The sequence below is a fragment of the Centroberyx gerrardi genome, chromosome 2 (genome assembly GCF_048128805.1).
Source record: "Centroberyx gerrardi isolate f3 chromosome 2, fCenGer3.hap1.cur.20231027, whole genome shotgun sequence".
In the NCBI taxonomy this organism is placed as follows: Eukaryota; Metazoa; Chordata; class Actinopteri; order Beryciformes; family Berycidae; genus Centroberyx; species Centroberyx gerrardi.
Genome location: NC_135998.1, coordinates 25,766,751 through 25,789,675, shown reverse-complemented (window position 1 = coordinate 25,789,675; position 22,925 = coordinate 25,766,751). Strand labels below are relative to the sequence as shown.

Below are 22,925 nucleotides of genomic sequence, written 5' to 3'. Positions count from 1 at the left end.
ACCAAATCTGTCATGGCATGCCATTCATTTCCATAACACCGACAGAGGCAACTCCACTCAACGCATTTCCTCTGAGCCTCACTGCTGACAACATAAAAGGTCTTATTTTCAAGATTATGATTTTCTATGCGCTGTCACCGTGAGAATAGAAGACAAGGAAGCAACATCATCATGATATTAGGCTTCACATGTGGTCTAATGTCAAGCTGAATCCACTTACTGCCATCTGTTTTGCTACACGCCTTCAGGGAAATCTCAGTCTTCAATAAATTGAGAAATAGGCAACCGCCAACTAACTCCATGTGGTCAAATGTTTAATTCATATTTGACTGAGGTTTTGGAGATTTCTTATGACGCACTCATCGGAATGTACACACCAGATGTTGTGCAACTTCGACTCAATCTTTCACCTCTAGCAGCAGAAAATGCATCTAGTAAACTTTGAAATTAGATGAACCGCCAACAAAAATGAATACGGTTTATTTTCATTTTTGTGCAGCCTTTTTTATCTTTACATCTATATTTTTACCTTATCCATCTTGTAGGTCATTGCATTTTTTGTCTTTTGTTTGAATGATTTTGGAAATTAAAAGAAATTGCTGCTAACATCATAGACAGCAGGAACCAGTTAAAAAAATGAGTCAAACAAGGGGTATTTTAGACGATACATGTTAAAAAAATCAATTCCTAATCATACTGCTCTTGCTATATGTAACTGTTGAGGAACTTGCCAGCAGTTATCAAAGTTATTGCCTGAAATTAGCAAGGAATCCATTTGTCTTGTCAAGCGGCACAAAGTAATGCAATTATAAATGATATATTATGATACAATAAGCATAGAGCAGCAGTATTGGTGGGGCAGAAATATCACAGAAAGGACATCATTGAAGCTCATTGATGCTTTTAATCAACAGTGGGAGAGAAAGTGAAGTGAACTGACCACTGATGACCTGTCCGAACAGCTCCTCTGGCGTGTCTCCGAAGAACGGCACACAGCCCACCAGGAACTCATACAGGATGATGCCCATGGCCCACCAGTCCACCGGCTTCCCATAGCCCTGCCTCAGGATCACCTCCGGGGCAATATACTCTGGGGTTCCACACACCTATGAACACAAAACACAAATAGCAGACATAATAAGGTTATGGAAAAGGTACTGTCAAAGACTGTCATATTGTGCATCTCCATAGTTCAATGAGGTTTACCTGCTTATCAGAGAACTCCCTGGCATCTTTCTCTATATGTCCCTCATACAGGTTAGTGGTCATGTTCATCAGCCCCACCTTGGACAGCCCGAAGTCTGTCAGCTTGATGTGCCCCATCGAGGTAACCAGCAAACTGGAAGGAAGGAAGGAAGGAAGGAAGGAAGGAAGGAGGGAAGGACAAAAATATAGGAAAATTAGATGTATAGATTCTCTCTTTCACACACACCAGAAATGTAGGCCTATATCAGTGCATATATAGAACCAAGGCCTGTTATAGGTATAGCCTGAACGTTTCCATCAACATTTGTCTAAACAAGGACTGAACAATATTTTTTTTCAGTCAACACAAGTCAATATTTCTTTTTGTAACCAAATCTCACACTAGTCAGCTGAATTTCAAGCAGCTGTCCTTTGCCTGCCTGACACCGTGGCTTCCTCCCTGGAGTGTTGGCTGCACAAGTATGTCAATGAGTCCAAGAGGCGTAAGGAAACTTGTTTCTACAAGCAATCTTTGTTTTTTTTGTAACGAGCTGAATCTGGCAGTCTATCATTCTGAGTGCAGGTGAATAATCATATCTGTCAGAACGGCTGAATCATTACCCATCTTTAGTCGGAGACTGAAGACTCATCTCTTCAGGTCACACCTGGACCCACTTGAATTAACCTATCATGTAACCATCTTCTTCCCCTTCTACTCTTAAAAACAAACAAAAAAAAAAAACATTCTACAAATGCTACTTATTCCTATTGAAGAAGGCTTAGCTGATGATGCTGTGATGCACAGTTGGTTTGACTACTGTTGACAAAGTGCACTTATTGTAAGTCGCTTTGGACAAAAGCGTCGGCTAAATGACGTAATGTAATGAAATAGTTTCACTAGAGTTTTGATGGAGCTGATGGTGAGGGAGAGACATTCATTTTTTTTTAGTTCTAAAAATGCTGGCATTTAAAGGCAGATTATTTTTGAAAAGTTGTCGAAGGATGAGGTCATTGCATTTACAGTGTTAAAGAAATTTCAAATCATTTTTGAATCTCGATACCAGTGGTGAAGGCTCTTGGCCTTTCTATTGTTAAACAGTGTGAGGACCGGGGCGTCCTGGTGGCTCAGTGGTCTAAGGCGTGTACCATATAAACGCCACATCCTGGGTTGGAATCCGGCCTGGGACCTTTGTCACGTGTCATCCTCCTCTCTCTCCCAGTCTTTCCTGTCTCTTTATACTGTGACCTATCCAACAAACCTATCCCAAAAAATAATCGTACTTGTCTGGTTTGAGATCCCTGTGGACGATGCCATAGTTGTGGAGGTACTCCAGGGCCAGGACCGTCTCTGCAAAGTACATCCTGGCCATATCCACAGGCAGGGGACCCATGTTCTTCAAAAGGGTGGCACAGTCTCCCCCTGTAACATTGTAAAGATCAATGGAGTTATGTTACAAATGTGTTTGAGAGACCACACAGGAATCATTCAAAGTATAGCGGCTTCTGCAATAGAACTACACACTGAAAACCCAGTCGCTGACCTTCCACATATTCCATGACCATGCATAGGTGCCGTCGCGTCTCAAAGGAGCAGTACATGGAGACCACAAACGGGTTCTCGGCAAAGGTGAGGATGTCTCTCTCCACGAAGGCCTGCTGGATCTGGTTTCTCAAAATCAGGTTCTGCTTGTTGATCTTCTTCATGGCGAAACGCTGCTTGGTCTCCTTGTGCCGCACCAGGTAAACGGCACTGTGGGGTAAAGAGTTCACCAGTCAGTCGGGGAAAGAATGGCGCGTCCTAAAGCTTTGCACGTAAGAGCAAGTTGTCAGATTTGGGTTGATCACCAAGTCCCTCGTGGATGGTTACCCAACCTTTATCAGCAGAGGTCAGATTATCTGGCGTGGAATGAGATGGCCTTACCCATAGGCACCATTGCTGATGAGTTTTGTCATCTCAAAGTCCATTTCACAGGGTTTACGCCGGCATCGCAAGGCAGCACTCAGGCTCTGAGACTGAGGGCAGGAAGAGAGACAAACTCTAAAACAGATCTAACACACACAATCTGTATTTCACCGACACATCTGGGCTGAAGATACAGGAGATCAGTGCAATGCACGGACTCATTTCTGAACACTTACAGAGTCGTCCGTTTCAGGAGTTTCTGCAATCCCGCTGTCACAGCTGGTCAGCTGAGCAATTTCTGCAGGGAAAGAGAAATCAGAAATGTATTTGTTTAAAGATAAAAGAAATTGTTGCTAATATGTTATAGAACTTTATTGGTTTCATTTGAAGCCTACTCAGCAGCCTCATGTTCAGCAATGCAATTTGCTCAATTAAAGTCTATATAGAGACCACAATGCTGAGATATACACACCTGTTAAAAATAAAAAAACAGCAGACTTTTGACTTTCTTCACCTATTAGGTCTGAGGTGCTGACTCCACATTAATTTGAATTGAGAATAAATGGAGCGGAAATCAAACTAACACATGTCTAACATCCATTTAGAAAACCACTACTCCAGAACAAGTACTCATTATGAACCACCTTGCATCTTTCACTTGTTTGTGTTTGTGTATATGTGTGTGTGTGTGTGTGTGTATGTGTGTGTGTGTGTGTGTGTGTGTGTGTGTGTGTGTCACCCTGCCAAAGTCCACGTGTGTAATTTCACAAGGGGGTGTTTGTCTTGTCCCCCCGAGAGACCGTAAACACATTTCCACTGCTATTTAACATCTGTCCTTCCTTATAGGTCCGCTTCAGGCACTCCAAGCGTCGGGCAAATAAAACGCGGGAGAGACTCGGGGGAAATGAATTGAGAGATTGGCTGATGAGGAGGCGAGTGAACCAGCCTGTGTGGATCTGTCTCAGGTCTGTGGGGAGCTCATTCCTTTCTAATTAGTCATAATGAATGTTGGTTACTGAATCTGGAGAGATGGAGGGTCATTAGAAAGGCAGGCTGTTCAGTACAGGACATTAGTCAACAGTATCTTTGTCTTAGTCCTCTCCATGGCTCAATTCTTTCATTCCTTTACAGCCAGTATCCAATCAAAGGAATTCCACACGATAAAATTACTGTCCACTTACGGTAGATGCATCATTTTTAATAATACATTCCATTATTTTTGTTGTTTACAAAAGGCCAGCAGAAGCAAAAAGATAATAGATAACCATAATTCTCTCCTCCAGTGATGCTGAAAAATACTAATGAAGAACTAATAACGATGGAATAATTTATCTTTCTTCATATTTGAGAATTATGTTGTGTCATTTCATGCAGTTTCTTGAGGAGAGAAGAGTGTCGAGATGACCTCATCTCGCTGGTGCAGCATGGCTATTAATCTTTATTTAAACCACTTATGTTGATAATAAAGTGAGTCCTTTCTGTACCTTCCAGAGGATCTCGTGTGAGTCCCAGTTGGCTGATGATGTAGCGGGGGATGTCAGTTTTGATGCCCTGGCCCTCCTTAGCATGTCCCTCGGCAGCCTCCAATAGGTGGTAAAATTCCTCTGGGTCAAATTCCTGGAGACATAACACACTGTAAGTACCCAGCCTCAGATTTATATAAGGCAGCAATGAGATGCTGATGGGAGTTATATTCACAAAAACAAATCAAAACAGACTACGATCCTTGGTACACCAATAACTGCTAGGGTATGATTGATGGGCTTTTTAGGGGCAGTTCAGTGAGACATACCAGGCATTCCAGCAGTCGAGCCGGTCGGGCGATGACGATGAGGATTTTCTTCACCAGCTCTTTGATGAAGTTCACCTCCTCGCTTTCTGACCTCTCCGTGGACTACACAGGATCCAACCAGAGAAGACACAGGCCCTCAGCACTTCACATGTTACTGTGAGCTGGTCAAACTCAAGGCAAGATGCTCAAGACATCTAAAATGGCACATTATAAGCATCTCTTCCACAACATTTTAATTTTCATATAATTTGTCTAGCAAAATTGAGGCAAATCAAAGCAATCCCTCCTGTGCCCTCAGAAGAACAACAGAAGCACTCCTGGACGGCCAACACACTGTTTTTAAAAACATTCCTATAACTTCTGAAGAAGCGCCCACCTCCTGGAAGAGCCTCTCCAGCTTGTCCGTGAGCTCGCAGAAGTAGCTGGAGGTGATGAGTCCGAGCCGGCTCTTCTCCAGACAGTCCCTGGCCAGTTCAATTATCTGGTGGTGGGCAAAGCCCAGCACACCGTCTGCCAAAGGGAGGACACTCTCTGGAGAGTTGCTGCGGATGATCTCCTGGATCCTCTCCTCCATCTGAGCTGTGGCCTGCAGTAATAAAGAGAGAAGCAAGTCAGGTGATGCAAAAGGTAATTACTGGCCAAACATGGCTGCAGAAAAGTTATTGTAAGCCCTTACCTTTGGAAATCGTTCTTTGTAGACATGGTTCATCATAATAATCTCATGGTCATAACATGATGGAGATCTTCCAGGGCTAAAAATAAAGTAGAAGAGATCTTCAGCCAGACCATGAAAATCATTTACAGCACAGCCATGGTGGTGTGGATTACCAAGTGAAGATAATGTTCCTTTGTTGAGATAAACGGATACCTGAGACTGCGTGAGCGGGGTCGCATGGCTGTGGCTCTGCGGCAGTCATCCCCGCCGATGCTCTCGGTGCAGAAGTGCTTGGAGAGGAAGTGCAGTTCATCGGGCGTGGGCTGGAAGGGCAGCTGGTGCAGCTTCTCCTGTGATGAACAGGATGACTGGAAATGACATAAATATATATTGAACAAGAAAAGAAAAAAGCAGACGGCAATTTTGTTATGTTTAGGGTACTGTAGATGAAAGACCACGAAGAAGACCACCAAAATAACTCTACCATGTATTCATAGTAATAAGCCATGACACAGTATTACCTTACAACCCTAGCAGATTACACTGTTTTCCAAATTCAATCTAAAATGAAGTGATTTCACCATGCAAATTACAGAGCCCCCAGAAAAATTATGATGATAGACTCATGTTTGCATTACATTTATATTTAGAAGTGTGCAACCTTCATATAATTACTTATTCTGCATTACATTTATAGTCAATTATAGTTCATATCAACAAATGAAACAGTTGCACAGTATAACTCAACTTAAACACAGTATACTTCACTGCTGAGAGCTTCATAATCCAAGAACAGATTTTTAATATGTTTTGACATATTGCTATTGTTTACACAGAGGGACACTTCACTAAGCTCTCTTTTATAGACACTGTGAATAGTAAGAAAATTTAAAAATGAGCAAATACTACACAAAACAAAAATTTTATATTAATGGGGTGCATTTTTGTAATGCCTTTTATTGTGTGTGTGTGTGTGTGTGTGTTTCTGTGTGTGTGTGTGTCTGCGTGTGTGTGTACACGCTACGTATTGGTGTTTGCTTCTAATAAATTACGATTGGCTGGTCTATCACACTTGTACAATTAATTTCTCTATTTATTGATACCATTTTAAGGCATTGTGAGAGAATGAGAGAGTTAGAGAGAAAGAGACACTGATGTGTTACTATTTCAATGCTTTGGCAATGTAACAAATCTCTTATTGTGCCAATAAAGCTTATTTGAATTAGAATTTTAACAAAGACAGAGCAAATAGAGAGTGAGAGAGAGAGAGAGAGAGAGAGAGAGAGAGAGAGAGAGAGAGAGAGAGAAAGAGGAAGTGAGAGAGGGGGAGTGTGTGTGTGTATGTCTGTGTCCCTGTTTATAAAGGCCATGTTTACTCCTAAACAAATCTGTTGCCCCCATACGCGCCTTGTTGTGCTATGAATCAGCCAGGGGAGACACTAACAGGAGCATCTGTTCACCAAGGCTCTCCAGATCAGCCTCAGAGAACCGTAGTCACTACAGTGAACTACAGTCAGTCGCTACAGTGAACTACAGTCAGTCACTACAGTGAACTACAGTCAGTCGCTACAGTGAACTACAGTCAGTCACTACAGTGAACTACAGTCAGTCGCTACAGTGAACTACAGTCAGTCAGTCACTACAGTGAACTACAGTCAGTCGCTACAGTGAACTACAGTCAGTCACTACAGTGAACTACAGTCAGTCGCTACAGTGAACTACAGTCAGTCGGTCACTACAGTGAACTACAGTCAGTCGCTACAGTGAACTACAGTCAGTCACTACAGTGAACTATAGTCAGTCACTACAGTGAACTACAGTCAGTCCTACAGTGAACTACAGTCAGTCACTACAGTGAACTACAGTCAGTCAGTCACTACAGTGAACTATAGTCAGTCGCTACAGTGAACTATAGTCAGTCACTACAGTGAACTATAGTCAGTCGCTACAGTGAACTACAGTCAGTTGCTACAGAGAACTACAGTCAGTCACTACAGTGAACTACAGTCAGTCGCTACAGTGAACTATAGTCAGTCCTACAGTGAACTACAGTCAGTCCTACAGTGAACTAGTCAGTCGCTACAGTGAACTACAGTCAGTCCTACAGTGAACTACAGTCAGTCCTACAGTGAACTACAGTCAGTCCTACAGTGAACTAGTCAGTCGCTACAGTGAACTACAGTCAGTCCTACAGTGAACTACAGTCAGTCCTACAGTGAACTACAGTCAGTCGCTACAGTGAACTACAGTCAGTCCTACAGTGAACTACAGTCAGTCCTACAGTGAACTACAGTCAGTCCTACAGTGAACTACAGTCAGTCCTACAGTGAACTAGTCAGTCGCTACAGTGAACTACAGTCAGTCCTACAGTGAACTACAGTCAGTCCTACAGTGAACTACAGTCAGTCGCTACAGTGAACTACAGTCAGTCCTACAGTGAACTACAGTCAGTCCTACAGTGAACTACAGTCAGTCGCTACAGTGAACTACAGTCAGTCGCAACAGTGAACTACAGTCAGTTGCTACAGAGAACAGAGCCAGCCTAACACATATTTTTTTACACATTCAAGGCATTGTATCTCCAAACACCTGCTTGGTCTTCATAGTGACTGAAACTGGTTTTCGTTTTACTTTTACTTTACTTTCCTTATGTTTAGTTGTAATTGATTAGGTTGACCGCTCCACATTCAGATGAAGGGATGTCAGGTGTGTCACTGTGTGAGCGGATGACACTTACAGAGACGGTGGAGCTGGGTGTGTTGGTTCCATAGCCAGAGGAGGGAAGGGAGGCCAACGACCAGCGGCGACCATCAGTCCTATCACACAACCACAAACACAAACACCGAGCTGTCACTTGCACTGCTTCAAACTCCATTTGTGAATCAACAAAGGAACTATGGATAAAAATATATGCAGCTCCACTTAGTTTTGTTTAGTTACAATGTCAGTCAGCAAGTGGAATCTGTCTATGAACAAAGACTAGTTGTTATTACAAAAGATTTATCTACAGAATGATAACATACGTTTTCATGTTTTTATTCAAAACATGTGAAATAACTGCCAAAAGCATCATGATCACATGGTTATAGATGAATGGTGACCTGTGTGCAGTATTGCTCAATGGTAGGTGAAATCTCATGATTTTCAAACACAAAGAAAGATATTCTATTTTACACACTGCTAGCTGCTCACTGTCTTTAAACTATGCTACCAACCACCTACATACAATTATACAACAAAATTAATTCTGTAAAGGGATATAGAAATTGGGAGGGATAGTAAAGGAACTAAATTGGAGGCTAGAGGTTAGATGAACTATGGAAGGGAGTTATGAATGCTACAATGCACTTGGAACAAATGTGGGGTTATGAAGATTCATGGGCAAATGGAGGCCTAACATGAATTTACCTGTCTGCTCTGTGGCAATGACTGTGGATCATAATAAAGATACACAATTAAATGATATCATGTTGAGAGATGGTATAAAAGAAATGCATTATTCAGGCTATTTTTGAAAACATTGAGACAAGCTCTCCATGAACTAAAAAAATTAGGGTTTTGAGCAGCTGCTTTTAGTTTGTGTCTTTACATTATTTAATGGCTACATGTAAGAGGACAGGAGACTCAAATCTTAGCTTTTTTTTTTTTTTTTAAGAATCTGTATCTGATACGTTTCCATTTGGTCTCTTTCACATGGTACAAGAGGAACAAGAACACACTGATTGCTTGATAATGGCTGATATTTTCCAGCTGCGATGGAACGAAATATCCACTGTCTTATTACCTTCGTGCAAAGGAGAAATGAGCAGAGGCACTAGGAGAGAAATTTCTAGGACTGTCTTGTGGACTTGTTCCTGCAAAAGAAGAAGATAGAACAACTTGAAGAGGCAAAAACAACTCGCAAGCACAAAAACCCAACTAGACTGTGGCATTCCATACTCTAGCATTAGTGTAGGAGTAATTCACAGCCAACTGTAATAAACCACTGATGGCTGAATTATTATGATTCATAGTCAACACTCAAAAAGTGTCTGACAAATACTAAATTGAGGAGCAGCTAGGGTTAAAGGAATATGCCTCACAGTGTTTTCATGTGTTTTCACTTTTCTCTTGGTGATTTTCTGCTTATCTCCCATGCATTATTTGCACTAATAAGATCCTCCAAATCCATTTTTTGAATAATCTGTTAAATACACACAAAAAAGTTAAAATATACAATGTTTGTCCTTTTTATCTGTAAATCAAAAATTCTGATGAAATTCTGTAAAACCAGTGAAAGTTGACTAGTTTTTATGGGTGGGGGTATCTATCTAACTGCTAATTAATGAAGAACACAGAGGTACGGTCTCTCATCGTGTGACATCTTCTAAATCATTTGCATATGAGAACAGGATTACAGAAGTTATGTGAAAAATCGATGCCAAGTGAAGATTCATAGGTATAGCTACATTTTCACCATAATACAACTTGTACTTACTTTTATTAATTAGATCAATAAAGAACACACAATTGGTAGAAAAAGTGTTATTTTTACCACACACTGACAAGGTTTGGCTGCACCCAGGTAAAGTGAAGTGAAGTGTCTCACCCTACATCAAACAGCACTGAAATAATTCTTCTTTAAACAGTAAAGCCCCAACCATCTGAATGATAATCAAATGGGTTTAGTGCATGAAGACGGCTGCTGTTTGACATCATGCAGTCATCCACACTACTGTGCACTGGCCTCATAACAGCAAGGAACAAAGTCAGCAACCAGGCGAACTAAACACACCCACAGCTCGTTCTGAAGTAGGTTTTTCATGACAGGCATATTTATTCAGTGCTGAATTTTTGATGCAGGTTTTCCAGCTAACTAAATAGTTGATTACATAGCCAATTTTGCACTGTATCACATTTGTGGAGAACTAAATTCGGCCAAACACATCTTTAACTGTGTTGTTCATCCTACTTTCCAGTTGCCAGTAATAGTAAAAAACAGTGTCCCAATCTGGGGAAAAGCAGACCGCCTCACCCTGTATTCAAAAGCCACCTGGCTTTCACACAGAGAGCATGCAAAGAAGATCTGTCTGGATATCACACGTGATACCTGGCAGCATACAGTGTAGTTTAATACTCTCTTCTCAGAGATCTGGAATGGTCGGACTTCTGAGAGACAGTGATTTGCTTTGCAAATGTGATGTTGTAAGGCCCCGGGAAAGTCTGACAGGCGCAAAACTGATCAAAACATGATGTTACTATAAAAACTCCTGTCAGGAAGAGAAGCAGGCCTTTTATATGGATTTTGATAAAATGCAGGCCATATTACTAACCATAAATGCCCACTATAATGTCAGGTGAGGTACAAGCAAACATGACAATTACAGTATGTTGACTTGTATTGTTGAATTATATTGAATTATGTTATGTTGATTGCCTGCAAAGCACTGTGGGTGTTAGAACCTTTGTTATCATTATCACAACACAACAAAAGTTCAAATGGCTGTATTTTCTTCAAATCTCAACATATCAGATATCTTTAAAATGTGGATTGATCACTTTGTTATGATTTTGATAGACGTCAAGACGAGGAAATAAAATGTGTTCAACCCGGACTGCCGAAAACTGGGACATCTTGAAAGTAGGCTCAGTCATTTCTCTGTTTTGGTTTTTCTGCCACTTGAAGACATGCAGTGGGAATATGGGCTCTGATTGGCCGATTAACAGCCAATCGCGCTGCTGGACAACTTTGCCCCCCCAAAAAAGACGACCTACACCAAACCCAAAACATAGAAGTGCACCACTGGAAGTGGCTTACTTAATAATCCCTAGAAACATAATAGGTTGTTGCTGTGGTAAGCTAATTAAAGACTAATAAGATTTATTATGGTCCATAATCATAAAGCACTATTCTTTGGGTTTTAAAGGAAAACATTTGAGAAACCTGAAGTATCCACATCATCCACCAATAACCATGCAGGTCTACAAATGATTCCTCCATCTCTTTATCTGTATGGGCAGCATCCACTTATTACCTTGAACCCTGCTGGTTATGGAAGAATAGCTTCGGGCCATTGAACATATCAAACTGGGGGGGATTTCCTGAAAGGCACCAATTAGCTCTTGTGCTGCTGTTTCCGCAGCAGTAAGGTAAAAACCTATGGTCCAACATTAATCAGACATAATTACATCCCTCGCCAAAGGGGAGAGTAAACAGTTAATTAACCATGGGCTACAAAGCCACCTCCTGTGACGATAAAGACAAAAGCCTTTTCCATACTAGGGAACAATGATGGAATCACTGAATCTTGTTAGATGCTGATGAATGTCCCCTATTTAATTGGACTGTAATTTAATAACAGCTGATAACAGATGATAAATAATCATCTCCTTTAGGAGTTAGACTACACCTGAAGAGAGTGCAGCTTATCTACTCTGGATGACTGTCAACAACAGTCTCTGGGAGGAATAACATGAAATGCGGTTTCATAAGACAATGCTCTTCATAACAGAAAATCTACATATAAACCAGTTTGCCTAATTATTGTGCATCACTGGTGCACATACAAATCTACTTAGTGATACCACTGCTGTAAATGGAACTGAAAGGATGTTTTCCTTACCTTTTGCACCTACATTACGTCTGTGCCACACTGTTAGGTCCTCCCAGAGCTGGGCGCATTCATTAGTGAGATCACTGTGGCTTTCCGAGTCTGAGTTCATCTTAGAGACCGAGCTCCTTCCTTAACTTGAAATACCGACTGAGGACACAGAGTTACGGCTCCACTGCCGCTGGCCAATGCCAGGAAATAAAACGCCCTGTGGTAAATGAGGCCTCCCCTCCCTGCGCTCCTGTGCATTTCCTCTCTGCGGGCCGCCACTTCCTCGCCCAACACAATCACTGCCCCTCGCCTTGCCGCTGTACAGTGAGGTTCTCACCCAGGCAACACAGTATTGTCCTCACAAACACTACTACTGAAATGCTGACAATAAAATAAGACTCCTTTTTGTTATTTTTCTTGTTTACCGGGCCATGTAATGAGACAATCCAATGAATCCTACATCCGTTCAAGTGTCACATTATTCAGTGTGTACAAAAATATCTCATCACTCATTTATCATCAACTGTATTTTTCACTTTTTGATGCTGACAATCTTGTATGAGGTTGTAAAATAGGTTGGCATTTGGTTTAAAGCTCTGGAGAGGGAGAAAGATTCTATAGGCTATATATCTATATATCTACTGAGTCAGAAGCAGACTTGAACTTGTTTTCCAAAGTAGATCTTTATTTACAACCGACAATGGTCTGCATTCCTGTTAGAGAACATTGTGAATGAATGCCTCCTCCTTTGTGTACCAGTGAGTATTTAGTAACACTGGAGCACATCACGCACATACAAGGTAACAGTACACAATAACACACACACACACACACACTTACCTGTAAGTGATGACAGGGGGGAGTGGGGTCGTGGTAACGCTGAAGACTGACCGCTGCCTATCAAGCTTTTTCTGTTGCTTGTTCTGCAGCTGTGAAACCACAGAGGCAAACATTAGACAGGACACTAGACAAATAAACTACTGCTCTATAACACACACTTTCCTCCATTTCCTCAACTTGTGCATGCCCAAGAAGGCTTTGAAAGAGGGAATGTCGGAAGTTTAAAGTATAATGAAATGTACTGTAGACACGTACACTGGGTTAATACAGAGGTTTACCTCCAGGAAACCTTCTCTGTACTACAGTGGGCCATGGGAGCCAGCAGAGTACCAGTGGAATAAATCAGCCATCACCATCATAAACTTCACAGCATTTCCCTATCGTGTCATCAGTAACTTAATAATATCCATAATGAGCCTCATTATCGCCTCAGTTTGGCAGAACATTAGTTCCTCTGTGGATTATTAAACAATAAAGAGCTGATATTGAGATCTGGAATAGCCTATGGCAGGATTAGGGAAATTCTAAAAAAGAAAAGAAAAGTAAATGTGGACAAAGTTGGTAAAGAGGAGTTTGAGTTTCATGCCATGATCAAACAAGGTTCCATGTCACAGCACAATACATTTGCATTTTAAATATAATCAACCCAAGAGCAAACATTTAGAACTGCAAAGGATAATAAATGTCCCACTAAATTTCATTTTTATTTTCATTTGATTTGAAGACACCACATCTTTTAATAGTAATGTTAATAAAAGAAATTGAAAAAAACTTGAAAAAAAAAAATCAAAGCCAAGGTTTTCACTGCACGAGACAGGCTGCATCAATATCATATTTGACACATATACAATCCTCTGTCTTTTACACATTCAGTGCTACTTATTTCTGTCAAAATACTGTATCCTCTAAATATTATAATATACCTCCCAAGATACATTTGTGTACAGCATGCAGCTCTAATGACAAACTCACTGCTCCTCTCGCTTATCAGGCTCCGTAAAGAAGATGCAACATCTGAATTGACTTGGCAAAGTGCAAACAGTGTGTGCATCATGCCACTCCTCAAGCCTTCATGACTGACTTTTATGTCTGTTGACTATGTTAATGAGACTGTTAACAAGACAAGACTGTGATCCAGCCTCTGGTACAAAATGGTCGATGCTCGTGACGCGATTCAAACAATACAACTGACTCAAAAATGTAGGAAAATGAACTCTGCAAATATTCCCAATTCAAGAACAGCTTAAATATTCGATGTCCACGTTACACTGAAATCTAGACTTTGAAGTTTGAAGCTGTGAATGGAAATATATAATTCCTCAAAAATATGAATTCACTTCAAGGTCAGACCTCAATGACGTCGGTTACATAACCGGCTCAGAGAACCTAATCATTTCCCATTGAATGTTAAGATGATTGACAGTTTTATTCTCCAGTCTCTGTCAGTGTTTAAACATTGAAGCTAAGAGCCAAAAAGAGCTTTGATGAGGAGCAAAAGCGCAGTGTGACGCATGGCTAGAGGACAGACTGCTTCACTCCTGTGACAGAGATACAGCACCGCCACTCTGGTGAGAGAGGCAGAGCGAGAGCAAAGAGAGAGGGTCAGTTAGTCACAGGTGCAGGTTGCCTGTGTCTATGAATGGTGGCACTGATCACACACACAGCGCATCGAATGCACATGGGCTTCTGCAATAATGCAGAAGTGTGTGTGCAGGCTGTCTTCATCTCTCTCTCATCACTGGTGCAAGGCCCTTAGTGCTCTCATGTCAAATCTGCAATAGTGAAGAGCTAGGCTACTTATCATAGGAGTAGATCTGTGTCTTACAAAAGGCCTTCACACTCCATGCTTCTCTACTGAAGACATTGCCATCTTGCTCCTACTGAATCTGAGATGATCTTGTGACTGTCCCGTTGGTCAACTCACCAGACGCCAAAATCATCCATGTGTCCCCAGTAGATCATTCACTCCAGTGCTCCATGCCAACTCTTTAGCATATGCTATGTTAAGTAATAGTAGGCGACTAGCATTATGCAAAGTAAGAAGGCTTACCATTTCATAGTTAAAAGTTGTGAGTAGTTTTGTAATACAGGGCCTTTAGATTCATACATTTTAAAAATGAAAATGTCATTTAAGATCGCTTACCATTTAGCTTTAGAGCCAATGCTTTTGAGATAATGTTAGTCGCCTGTGATTGCTGATGATGATGAATGATCACTCCATGTTAGCATGGAGCACTGGAGCAAACAGTCTACCAGGGACCTATGGATGATTTTGGTGTCTATGTTGGTGTTGGCGACCAACGGAGCAATCTCCCACAAACTCGGTGTATTCATTTAAGTCTGACAACAGCAGTGTGAGCAGATAGAAGAAACAGCCTTGTAGCTGCTAAATGACAGAGCAATTAGCCTGCAGCCTCATGTCTAATCTGATGCTGAATAGATGAGGACAAAATGAGCAAAGAGGAAATAATATTAACTAATCAATCATGGTTGCTATGGCTCAGTGATTACTATAGATAGGACGAGAACTCCTGATGATGCTGACACTTCCAAGAAAGTTGCATCTTTGGCAGCAAATTATTTTAATATGCAAGGAAAGCAATAACTACTGAGCATAAGTGAACAAGCCTATTTCTAAATTGCACATTTAATGTCATTTGACCTGCCCAAAAATGAGAGATAATTTGACCTACCAATACAAGCAAAAGTTTATTGGACAGTGTAACACACTGAACAAAGGATATTTGTCTTTCTTCCAACTTCCAACTGAATCAATAATCATATATTGCACAGATACTGCAGCACTGTTTTAGGTATGATATGGAGCTTTATTATACTGAACTAACTGATGGAGATAGCTGTTTACACCATACATTTGCTGGCATACAAGTTGAGTAGGTGGTCAGGGCACACGTTTCAGAGGTCTGAAACAATAACAAACTTGCTTTAATAGAGAAAAACATGGTTGTGCCACAGTGAATAGCATATATGGAGCATATCAGTTGATTTCTTACAGTTTGGGCCTTGTGAGGAGCAGACAGAAAACTATTGTATACAAGGTTCACATGATTGTACAACAAGGTATGACTAGAGAAGTACCAAAGTGTGAGACTGATCCATTTACAGGCAGATTCAAGTGCTAAGGCAAACCTCTTATCCCTTATTAGACCTCCAACGCTCGACTTCACTTGTTTTACCATATAGGAAACACCTGCTCAGACGACGATTGGCATCTCATCAGTGAAGCATGTCAAGACACTTGTAGTTCCCTTATACAATGGAGCTGTCCTCTCACCGAAAGTCATCCAACTAAATCAAAAAGGAAACTCCATTTTGACTTAAATAGCATTTATCTTTGTTTACTCAAGTGCTTACTAGGGCTAACCCCTGCAATCAGGAGTCTGGACACATGGCATGAAACATCATCACGATGAGGAGGGAGTGAATAATATCTGGTACACAGGTGCTCAGTCAAAGAGGATCAGATTTAACGAGATCTATTTATACCCTCTCACTGTGGATTAGGCCAAGAGAATGCCACACTGCTGCCCAATCATCTCTCTTGTTGCTTTACTCTTTCCCACCCATTCCAACACAACCGCTATCAGACAGCTGAGTGCCACTCAAATGGCCACTTTTGACAGAGACGCCGACACGACTGCTTCTGGATTACCTTGCAAAAACAACAAAAACAACAACATTTGCTGCTGGTACTGACTTCGGCAAGCAGGACAACAGTCACATTTGATGCCATAAACTGAGCTTTGTCAGAGGCGCCGCTGCAGCCAGAATGGCTGAGTGAGGGGGGAAAAACGTGATTGTCTAATGAAGCTTTAAAGAGAGGATAAAGAAGCCCTGGGCCAAGATGATAGGGAGAAAGTAGGCCAGTGTTGTGTGCTGTACTGCAGATGTGTAAGATTCCTGGAATGGATCCATGTGAGGTTTGCCAGTCTCAGGGATTTGCAAAACCCTCAATTTCACTATACCACTGTTGACAAGCATAGTCATCATCTCTTTATCAGTGACTAAATATAAATACTATATCAAGACAAGATATGATTCAAAGCAATACTTTGATGTATCAAGATTGCATGGTTGAAATATATTGAACAGTGCTAATTGCATTTTAATTTTGTATTACACTCTAACTCTTTATTATTACAGAAACAACACATCAAAGAAATGTGAATTTGTCAGAAACAATTTCTTAGCCTGCAGCTAACCTACTTATTTTGGAAGAGGGAAGCAGCAAAAATAGATCACTTCCTTTGCTTTACAACACTTTGAAGCCAGACAAATCCAAAGTGTCTGATCTTGACCCATGGCAACAAGAAGCCATGATTCATCTTTTCACTTTTGAGTTTTGCTCCCTTGTCAGAGCTGTCAGGTGAGCTGATGCAAGCCCGATATCACAGACATTGCTACCACTCACTGACAAACCCAAATTCAAACCCAGATATACAACACACACAGCACTATGAATAGTACTGTGAACATTGCTGTTTAGCTAAAAGCCCTTCAGCTGTGTTTTTGGAAAATAACTGCTTTCTTTAAATAGTCAGTTTCCTTTCCTATACTAATTCTTTAAGATGTACAGTATTACACACCCTTACAAAACTAGAGGTCAAACAGTTATGACAAATCTCTTGTGTATATAAGCTTCGCACAAGGTTGTGAGAAGCTTATATTTTCACAAACCTGGCATATTCAACTTTGTGACAAACTTCTGGTGGCATTCTGGTGAGCAGTTGCAGCAAATTTCTCACATCTTGTGGTTTCTAATGTTTGTCACAAGTTACTATAGAATCTTTTGCTTACTGCATCTTCATTTCTGTTTTGACAAAAGTTGTGCCAATCATCCATTTCACTTTGAAATTTAGATTGGCTTGCTAAGGTTAGTGCCCATGCTAAATATGAGAAGCTTACATCAAAACATTTGAACTATAACTCAAATGAAAAAGTGGGAAAGAGGACATGTGAGTGCTTGAAGGGCAACAGCCCTTCACACAAGCCAATTTCATTGTACTTCAGGGAATCTCTACTAGTCTGTAATGTCACATGAAACATCCCTTCCATCTGTTCTCAACTGAGCTGCATCTGTATAGGATGAAACCAAATATCAGATCCCCATGGACATCATTCACCCTTCTATTCAAAACATGTAGCACCAAATGTGGTCTTACAGTGATCTCTGACCCCGAGCATTTATAGTGCTTCAATTTCTCAAGCAAAGTCAATGTTTTCCACATTCCACAAAATCTGACTGGTTTTCATATGAAAGAAATAATTATGCACTGGTACAAGATGTCCTAAAAGAGCCAGTATTTCATGTTAAGCTGTTCTGCACTATAAAATAGGTCAGGACATGGATTAAAAATAAATATCAGTTATATGGGCTGGACCAATACTGTAGCCCCATCATATACAAAAGAACTGAGATCAAGTGGCTTAGCTATAAAGCAGCGTCTAAGCACTTTGAATCATATGAATCAATGAAAGCTCATTAAGTCCGCAATGTTAATAATGATGTTTCAAACAATGTTTGAATGTTTCATCACCATTTCCTCTGAAGTATTACATTTTAAAAACAAAGTAAAATTTATGTTGATACCAAATGGCAGACAATGATTAAAAGAACAATCAGTGAACACTTCCACTTTCCAAATGTAAAAATATTAGAGATGTCACACAGAAAGGTAAACATCCTTTGTGTTAAGAGCATGACCTGAAAGAGACTGCCTCAACAATAAAACATTCACTTAGCATTTGGCTCACAAAGCAAATAATACACAATAGGGAAACAGGGAACACCCAACTTCTCATTCAAGTTAGACTCATAAAACATCTCAGATGACCTAACCGCACGGCAAAACATCCTCCTACCCTGCACTGGTCCAGAAATAATGTCACAACTACATGTAAAATTGCCTGTTTGGTGGGAAAATAAACTGTTTGTGTCTCATGCACTAAGCAGACTGACGTGCATACATAGACAAAATTAGATAAACCAATACAAATAAACCAATAAAGCATTGTATATTGCAGAAATAGAAATTCTAGCAATACTTCAAACTGTACCTTTTGGAGCGGCGGAGGCGGGCTCCACTGAAGAAGTGTGGCATGTTAAAGTTGGACAGGACTGTCCATAGACTGGAGTCAGACATTGTGTCAAAGTCATGCCAGCCTCCAGAGAGAGGGAGATGTAAAGGGGGCTTTAGAAGACCTGGTGAGGAGAAGCGGCGGCTTCCAGTGTTGAGAGGGATGCGCCCCCCAGGACAGTCCTGACAAACACTCCTACAACAGCTCTCCTCCTCCACACCAAACTTGCTCTGCACAGGCACATCTGCAGCCAGCTGCGGCATAAACACACTGGCAGAGAGGACACTATGTCCTCTTCTGTCCTCAAATAAAAAAGTAATCCAGGGAGGATCCTAGAACCCACACAGAATGTGTGATCCAGGTCAGGTGTTGACAGCCTCTGCTGTGGCTGGGATACGACACTTTATAACAGCTGACTTTTTGTTTTCCTGTCTCCCTGTGGCTGTGTTCTGTATCCCAAACACTCACCCTGCTCCCTTCGCTCAACATGCTCCATATCATGTAACAGGCATCTACCACTTCACATCCTGTGGAGGGGGGGTTGTGAGTCAGAGGGGTGCTGCATCATCAGCAGATGCTGCTGTGCACTCACAGCTTTCACAAATTGGCACCCCTCCAAAAGCCCTTTGGGTCAGCGTATTAAGGAGGTCCTATTTGAAATGGAAATGCTGTGCTTTTGCATGGATGTCTTCTGCTAATACATAAATTCCTCCCTGCATAGGCAGCCTCATTCATTTGATGAGAACCTCACCTTAACTCCTTCACATTTGACCCTCATCTCGTGATTGCTGGTCAACTCTACAGGCAGATAAGAAGCCAAAGACTCAGTGACTATGGGAAAAACATACGGATTTGAAGCTCACCCTAAATTTCCTATATCCATTTGTGTGTACAACGTGATAAAAACTGGTATAATTTTAATTAAAATGATGAATTGGTCCAGAAAAGGACAACTACTTAGAAAGAGCTGTACTCTCAAGCATACACATACACATGAGCACACACACACACACACACAAACAAAAAGGTGGTCTGCTGTCAGTTCAGTGTTGAATTTGACTTTGCAGGCCTGCATATACGTGTGAGAGTACGGCCAGGTCATGACAGCAGCCTGTGGGGAGGGAAGTGTCCAGACACATTCTCTGTAATAGTTGCCATGGCTGGGTGCAAAACAATGTTCTAAGCCAGATGTCTGTAACACCCCCAGAGTTCACCCAGTAAGTCCACTGAGACACAAACACTACCCAGTGAGGACCGTTATCAGCCTTTCACAGAGAACCTAACCTCAAGACCTAGGCATTGATTACTTACATCCAATCAATATTCTCCAAAGGAAAGAGTAAAGTTCACCCCTGCAAAGACTGCTGTGGTCTTGTGGCCAACTAGACACTTGGCTCTGTTGTCATAATAGTGCTAGACCTGTTATAAGAGAGCCTTTGTTAGTGTGTTTGTGTGTGTGTGTCTTCATGTGCAATAGTGCAGTACATAGAGGGAATGTTCATGCCCACTTCACACCTGCTCGCTTACAGCTCGCTGCCATTGGCTAGCTCTTGGTCATGAAAGGAAGGCACTTCCACTGTCAGGCATCCTCATGGCTGCACATGGTAAGCATGCGCCTTACACCATAATGGCAACGGATCTTGCAGATGTGGTGGTCCCCAGCGGTGATGTGCGAGCACATCTCATGTAGATATAACCTGGCATCAACTAATCACTGCTAGGTTGCCTTGTGGGTGTGTCTAGGAAGACAACGACAAGGGGAGCACACCCCAACAAAAAGCAACATGGTAGCAACCTAACCCTAACCCTATGCATTAGGTGGGCTTTGATGGACTGAGGAACTGGCAGTTGCCTGTATTTGGGGAAGGTGCTGGTAATCTTGGGTTCACTCACTGGAATCCAGCTTCCTAAAGCAAACAATGCACTGGTCTCTACTTTTGTTCCTGGTGATGTAACATCTCAATCTGGCCAAAATCTGCTGGCAATGGGGTGCCTGGTGATGGGGGCAGGTTTGCTCAGTTGTGGAACTCTCAGAAACTTGGTTCAGAGTGTCAGCAACTCTTTGTGATACGCCTAATTACCATGTTGCTCATTTTAGGGAATTCAGAACTGGTGGAGGAATGTATTTTTTGACATTAGGATTTTCAGTATATTCACTAGACCTTGCTTTCAAGTGTGATTCTATTGACGCTGAAAAGACTCTTGAAATCCCTCCCTGTTCTCACTTTTCAGGTAATAAAGAAAATTGGTTGCTTGAGCCACCTAACTAACATTGACAGTTTTAATGACAACCTTACCTGTACTTTATTAATAAAGAAGCCAAGCCTGTTTACTTTTCGATGACTTCAACATCAATCTACTCAAAAATGACTCTCACAGCAGTTGTGTTTAACACTGTAGCCACTCAACCTCTTATAACCAATGTTTTTTCCAACTCTCTGAGTAATGTGTTCAACAGTGGAATCCTGTACTCCAACATCCTTTTCCCATGTTCCATTGTACTTTATCTGCTGTCAGACGGTCAGAAAGTGGGGAGTGGAAAGATTTTTGTGTTTAACAAATGAAATTAGGGTTGATTTAAGATGCTGATTCATGATTTCAAATGGAAAATGGTTTACAATTTCAAGTAATGTTGAACTCCCACATAACTCCTCTCCTATCCTCACTCTACTGGCTCCCACTGGCTGCTCGCATCCAATTCAAAACACTGGTGTTATCCTCCTAGACAACCAAGGGCACATCACCTCCAGACCATGATTCAACCCTACACTCTGGCCCGCGCTCGGCTACTGCTGGTTAACTGTCCCTCCCTCCCTTCGACAACCTGGCCATCGCTCTGCCCAGCCCCGACTCTTCTCCCACCTGGCACTCCAGTGGTAAAATCATGTTCCTACCTCCGTCAGGACTGCAGAGTAACTCTCCATTTTCCATCACAGACTGAAAACCCATCTCTTCAGACTCTACTTCGCCCCCTGACCTCCTGCCTAGGCCCTCACCCTAACCAGGATTACAGACTTATGGAATGGGTTGGTATCTCTGGCACTGCCAGAGTCTCCACTGGTGACCATGTTTCCTTTGCCTTTTTAGTTACATGTGGTGTACCTCAAGGCTCAATTCTGGGTCCAGTTTCACTCTCAATTTACATGCTACGACTTGGCCTCCTCTTCCACTGCCATGGCATTGCCTTCCACTGCTATGTCGATGATACTCCGCTATATCTGTCAGTGAAACCAAATGAACCCATTTATTCATTATGCAAAGACACGTAGTAGTTAAAGACGTCACATTAACAACAAAATGTGAATCAATGCATGTGTAAGGTCTAAACTAAAAACAACAAGCCATGTATCAAGTGATTTACCTCACCACACTCATCTACAGCTGTGAAGCCTCAGTCACTTACAGCTTCCTCATTAAGTTCCACATGAGATGCCTGCAACACATCCTCAGAATCATCTGGGGTGGTCATGTGCCTTGTGCTGAAATACTTGTAAAGGATGAAGAAATACTGAGGACATTATCACCCAGCACCAGGTTGGCTGACTGGTCAGCAGCAGAGCAGAAGTGGTTCAAAGACAAGTTGAAAGATTCACTATGGAAGTGCATAATTAGACCTCAGGACCCAGAGGATACTGCAGATGGCCGTAAAACTTGCTAGCTGCACTGCCTTGGAGGGACTCAGAGGCTCAGGAAGAGAGGACAGCCAGGCGACAGCAAAATCAACACAAGACTGACACCATCATTAGTTCTACTTACACATACTTCTTCTGTAATAAAACATTATCAGAAGTTATCTTCCGCGAGGAAGAAAGTGTGTTTGTGTGTGTCTGTGTGTGTGTGTGCTGATGACATCACAGTTAGCCCTCCCTC

General features: G+C 41.6%; 1 protein-coding gene across 1 annotated transcript in view; it reads right to left on the bottom strand.

The window, feature by feature from the left end:
* The window catches only part of mast4 (microtubule associated serine/threonine kinase family member 4), a 96,020-nt gene that overhangs the window by 12,854 nt on the left and 60,241 nt on the right, over positions 1 to 22,925 (bottom strand). Inside the window, exons 7-20 of the mRNA XM_078285926.1 lie at positions 12,957 to 13,045; positions 9,320 to 9,389; positions 8,273 to 8,351; positions 5,749 to 5,903; positions 5,557 to 5,632; positions 5,257 to 5,466; positions 4,881 to 4,982; positions 4,573 to 4,705; positions 3,325 to 3,386; positions 3,107 to 3,198; positions 2,727 to 2,935; positions 2,467 to 2,605; positions 1,207 to 1,339; positions 941 to 1,106 (exon numbers count right to left, since the gene is read on the bottom strand). Of these exons, the coding sequence (XP_078142052.1) occupies positions 941 to 1,106; positions 1,207 to 1,339; positions 2,467 to 2,605; positions 2,727 to 2,935; positions 3,107 to 3,198; positions 3,325 to 3,386; positions 4,573 to 4,705; positions 4,881 to 4,982; positions 5,257 to 5,466; positions 5,557 to 5,632; positions 5,749 to 5,903; positions 8,273 to 8,351; positions 9,320 to 9,389; positions 12,957 to 13,045 (1,715 nt within the window). The remainder of the gene's footprint in view (positions 1 to 940; positions 1,107 to 1,206; positions 1,340 to 2,466; positions 2,606 to 2,726; positions 2,936 to 3,106; positions 3,199 to 3,324; positions 3,387 to 4,572; positions 4,706 to 4,880; positions 4,983 to 5,256; positions 5,467 to 5,556; positions 5,633 to 5,748; positions 5,904 to 8,272; positions 8,352 to 9,319; positions 9,390 to 12,956; positions 13,046 to 22,925) is intronic.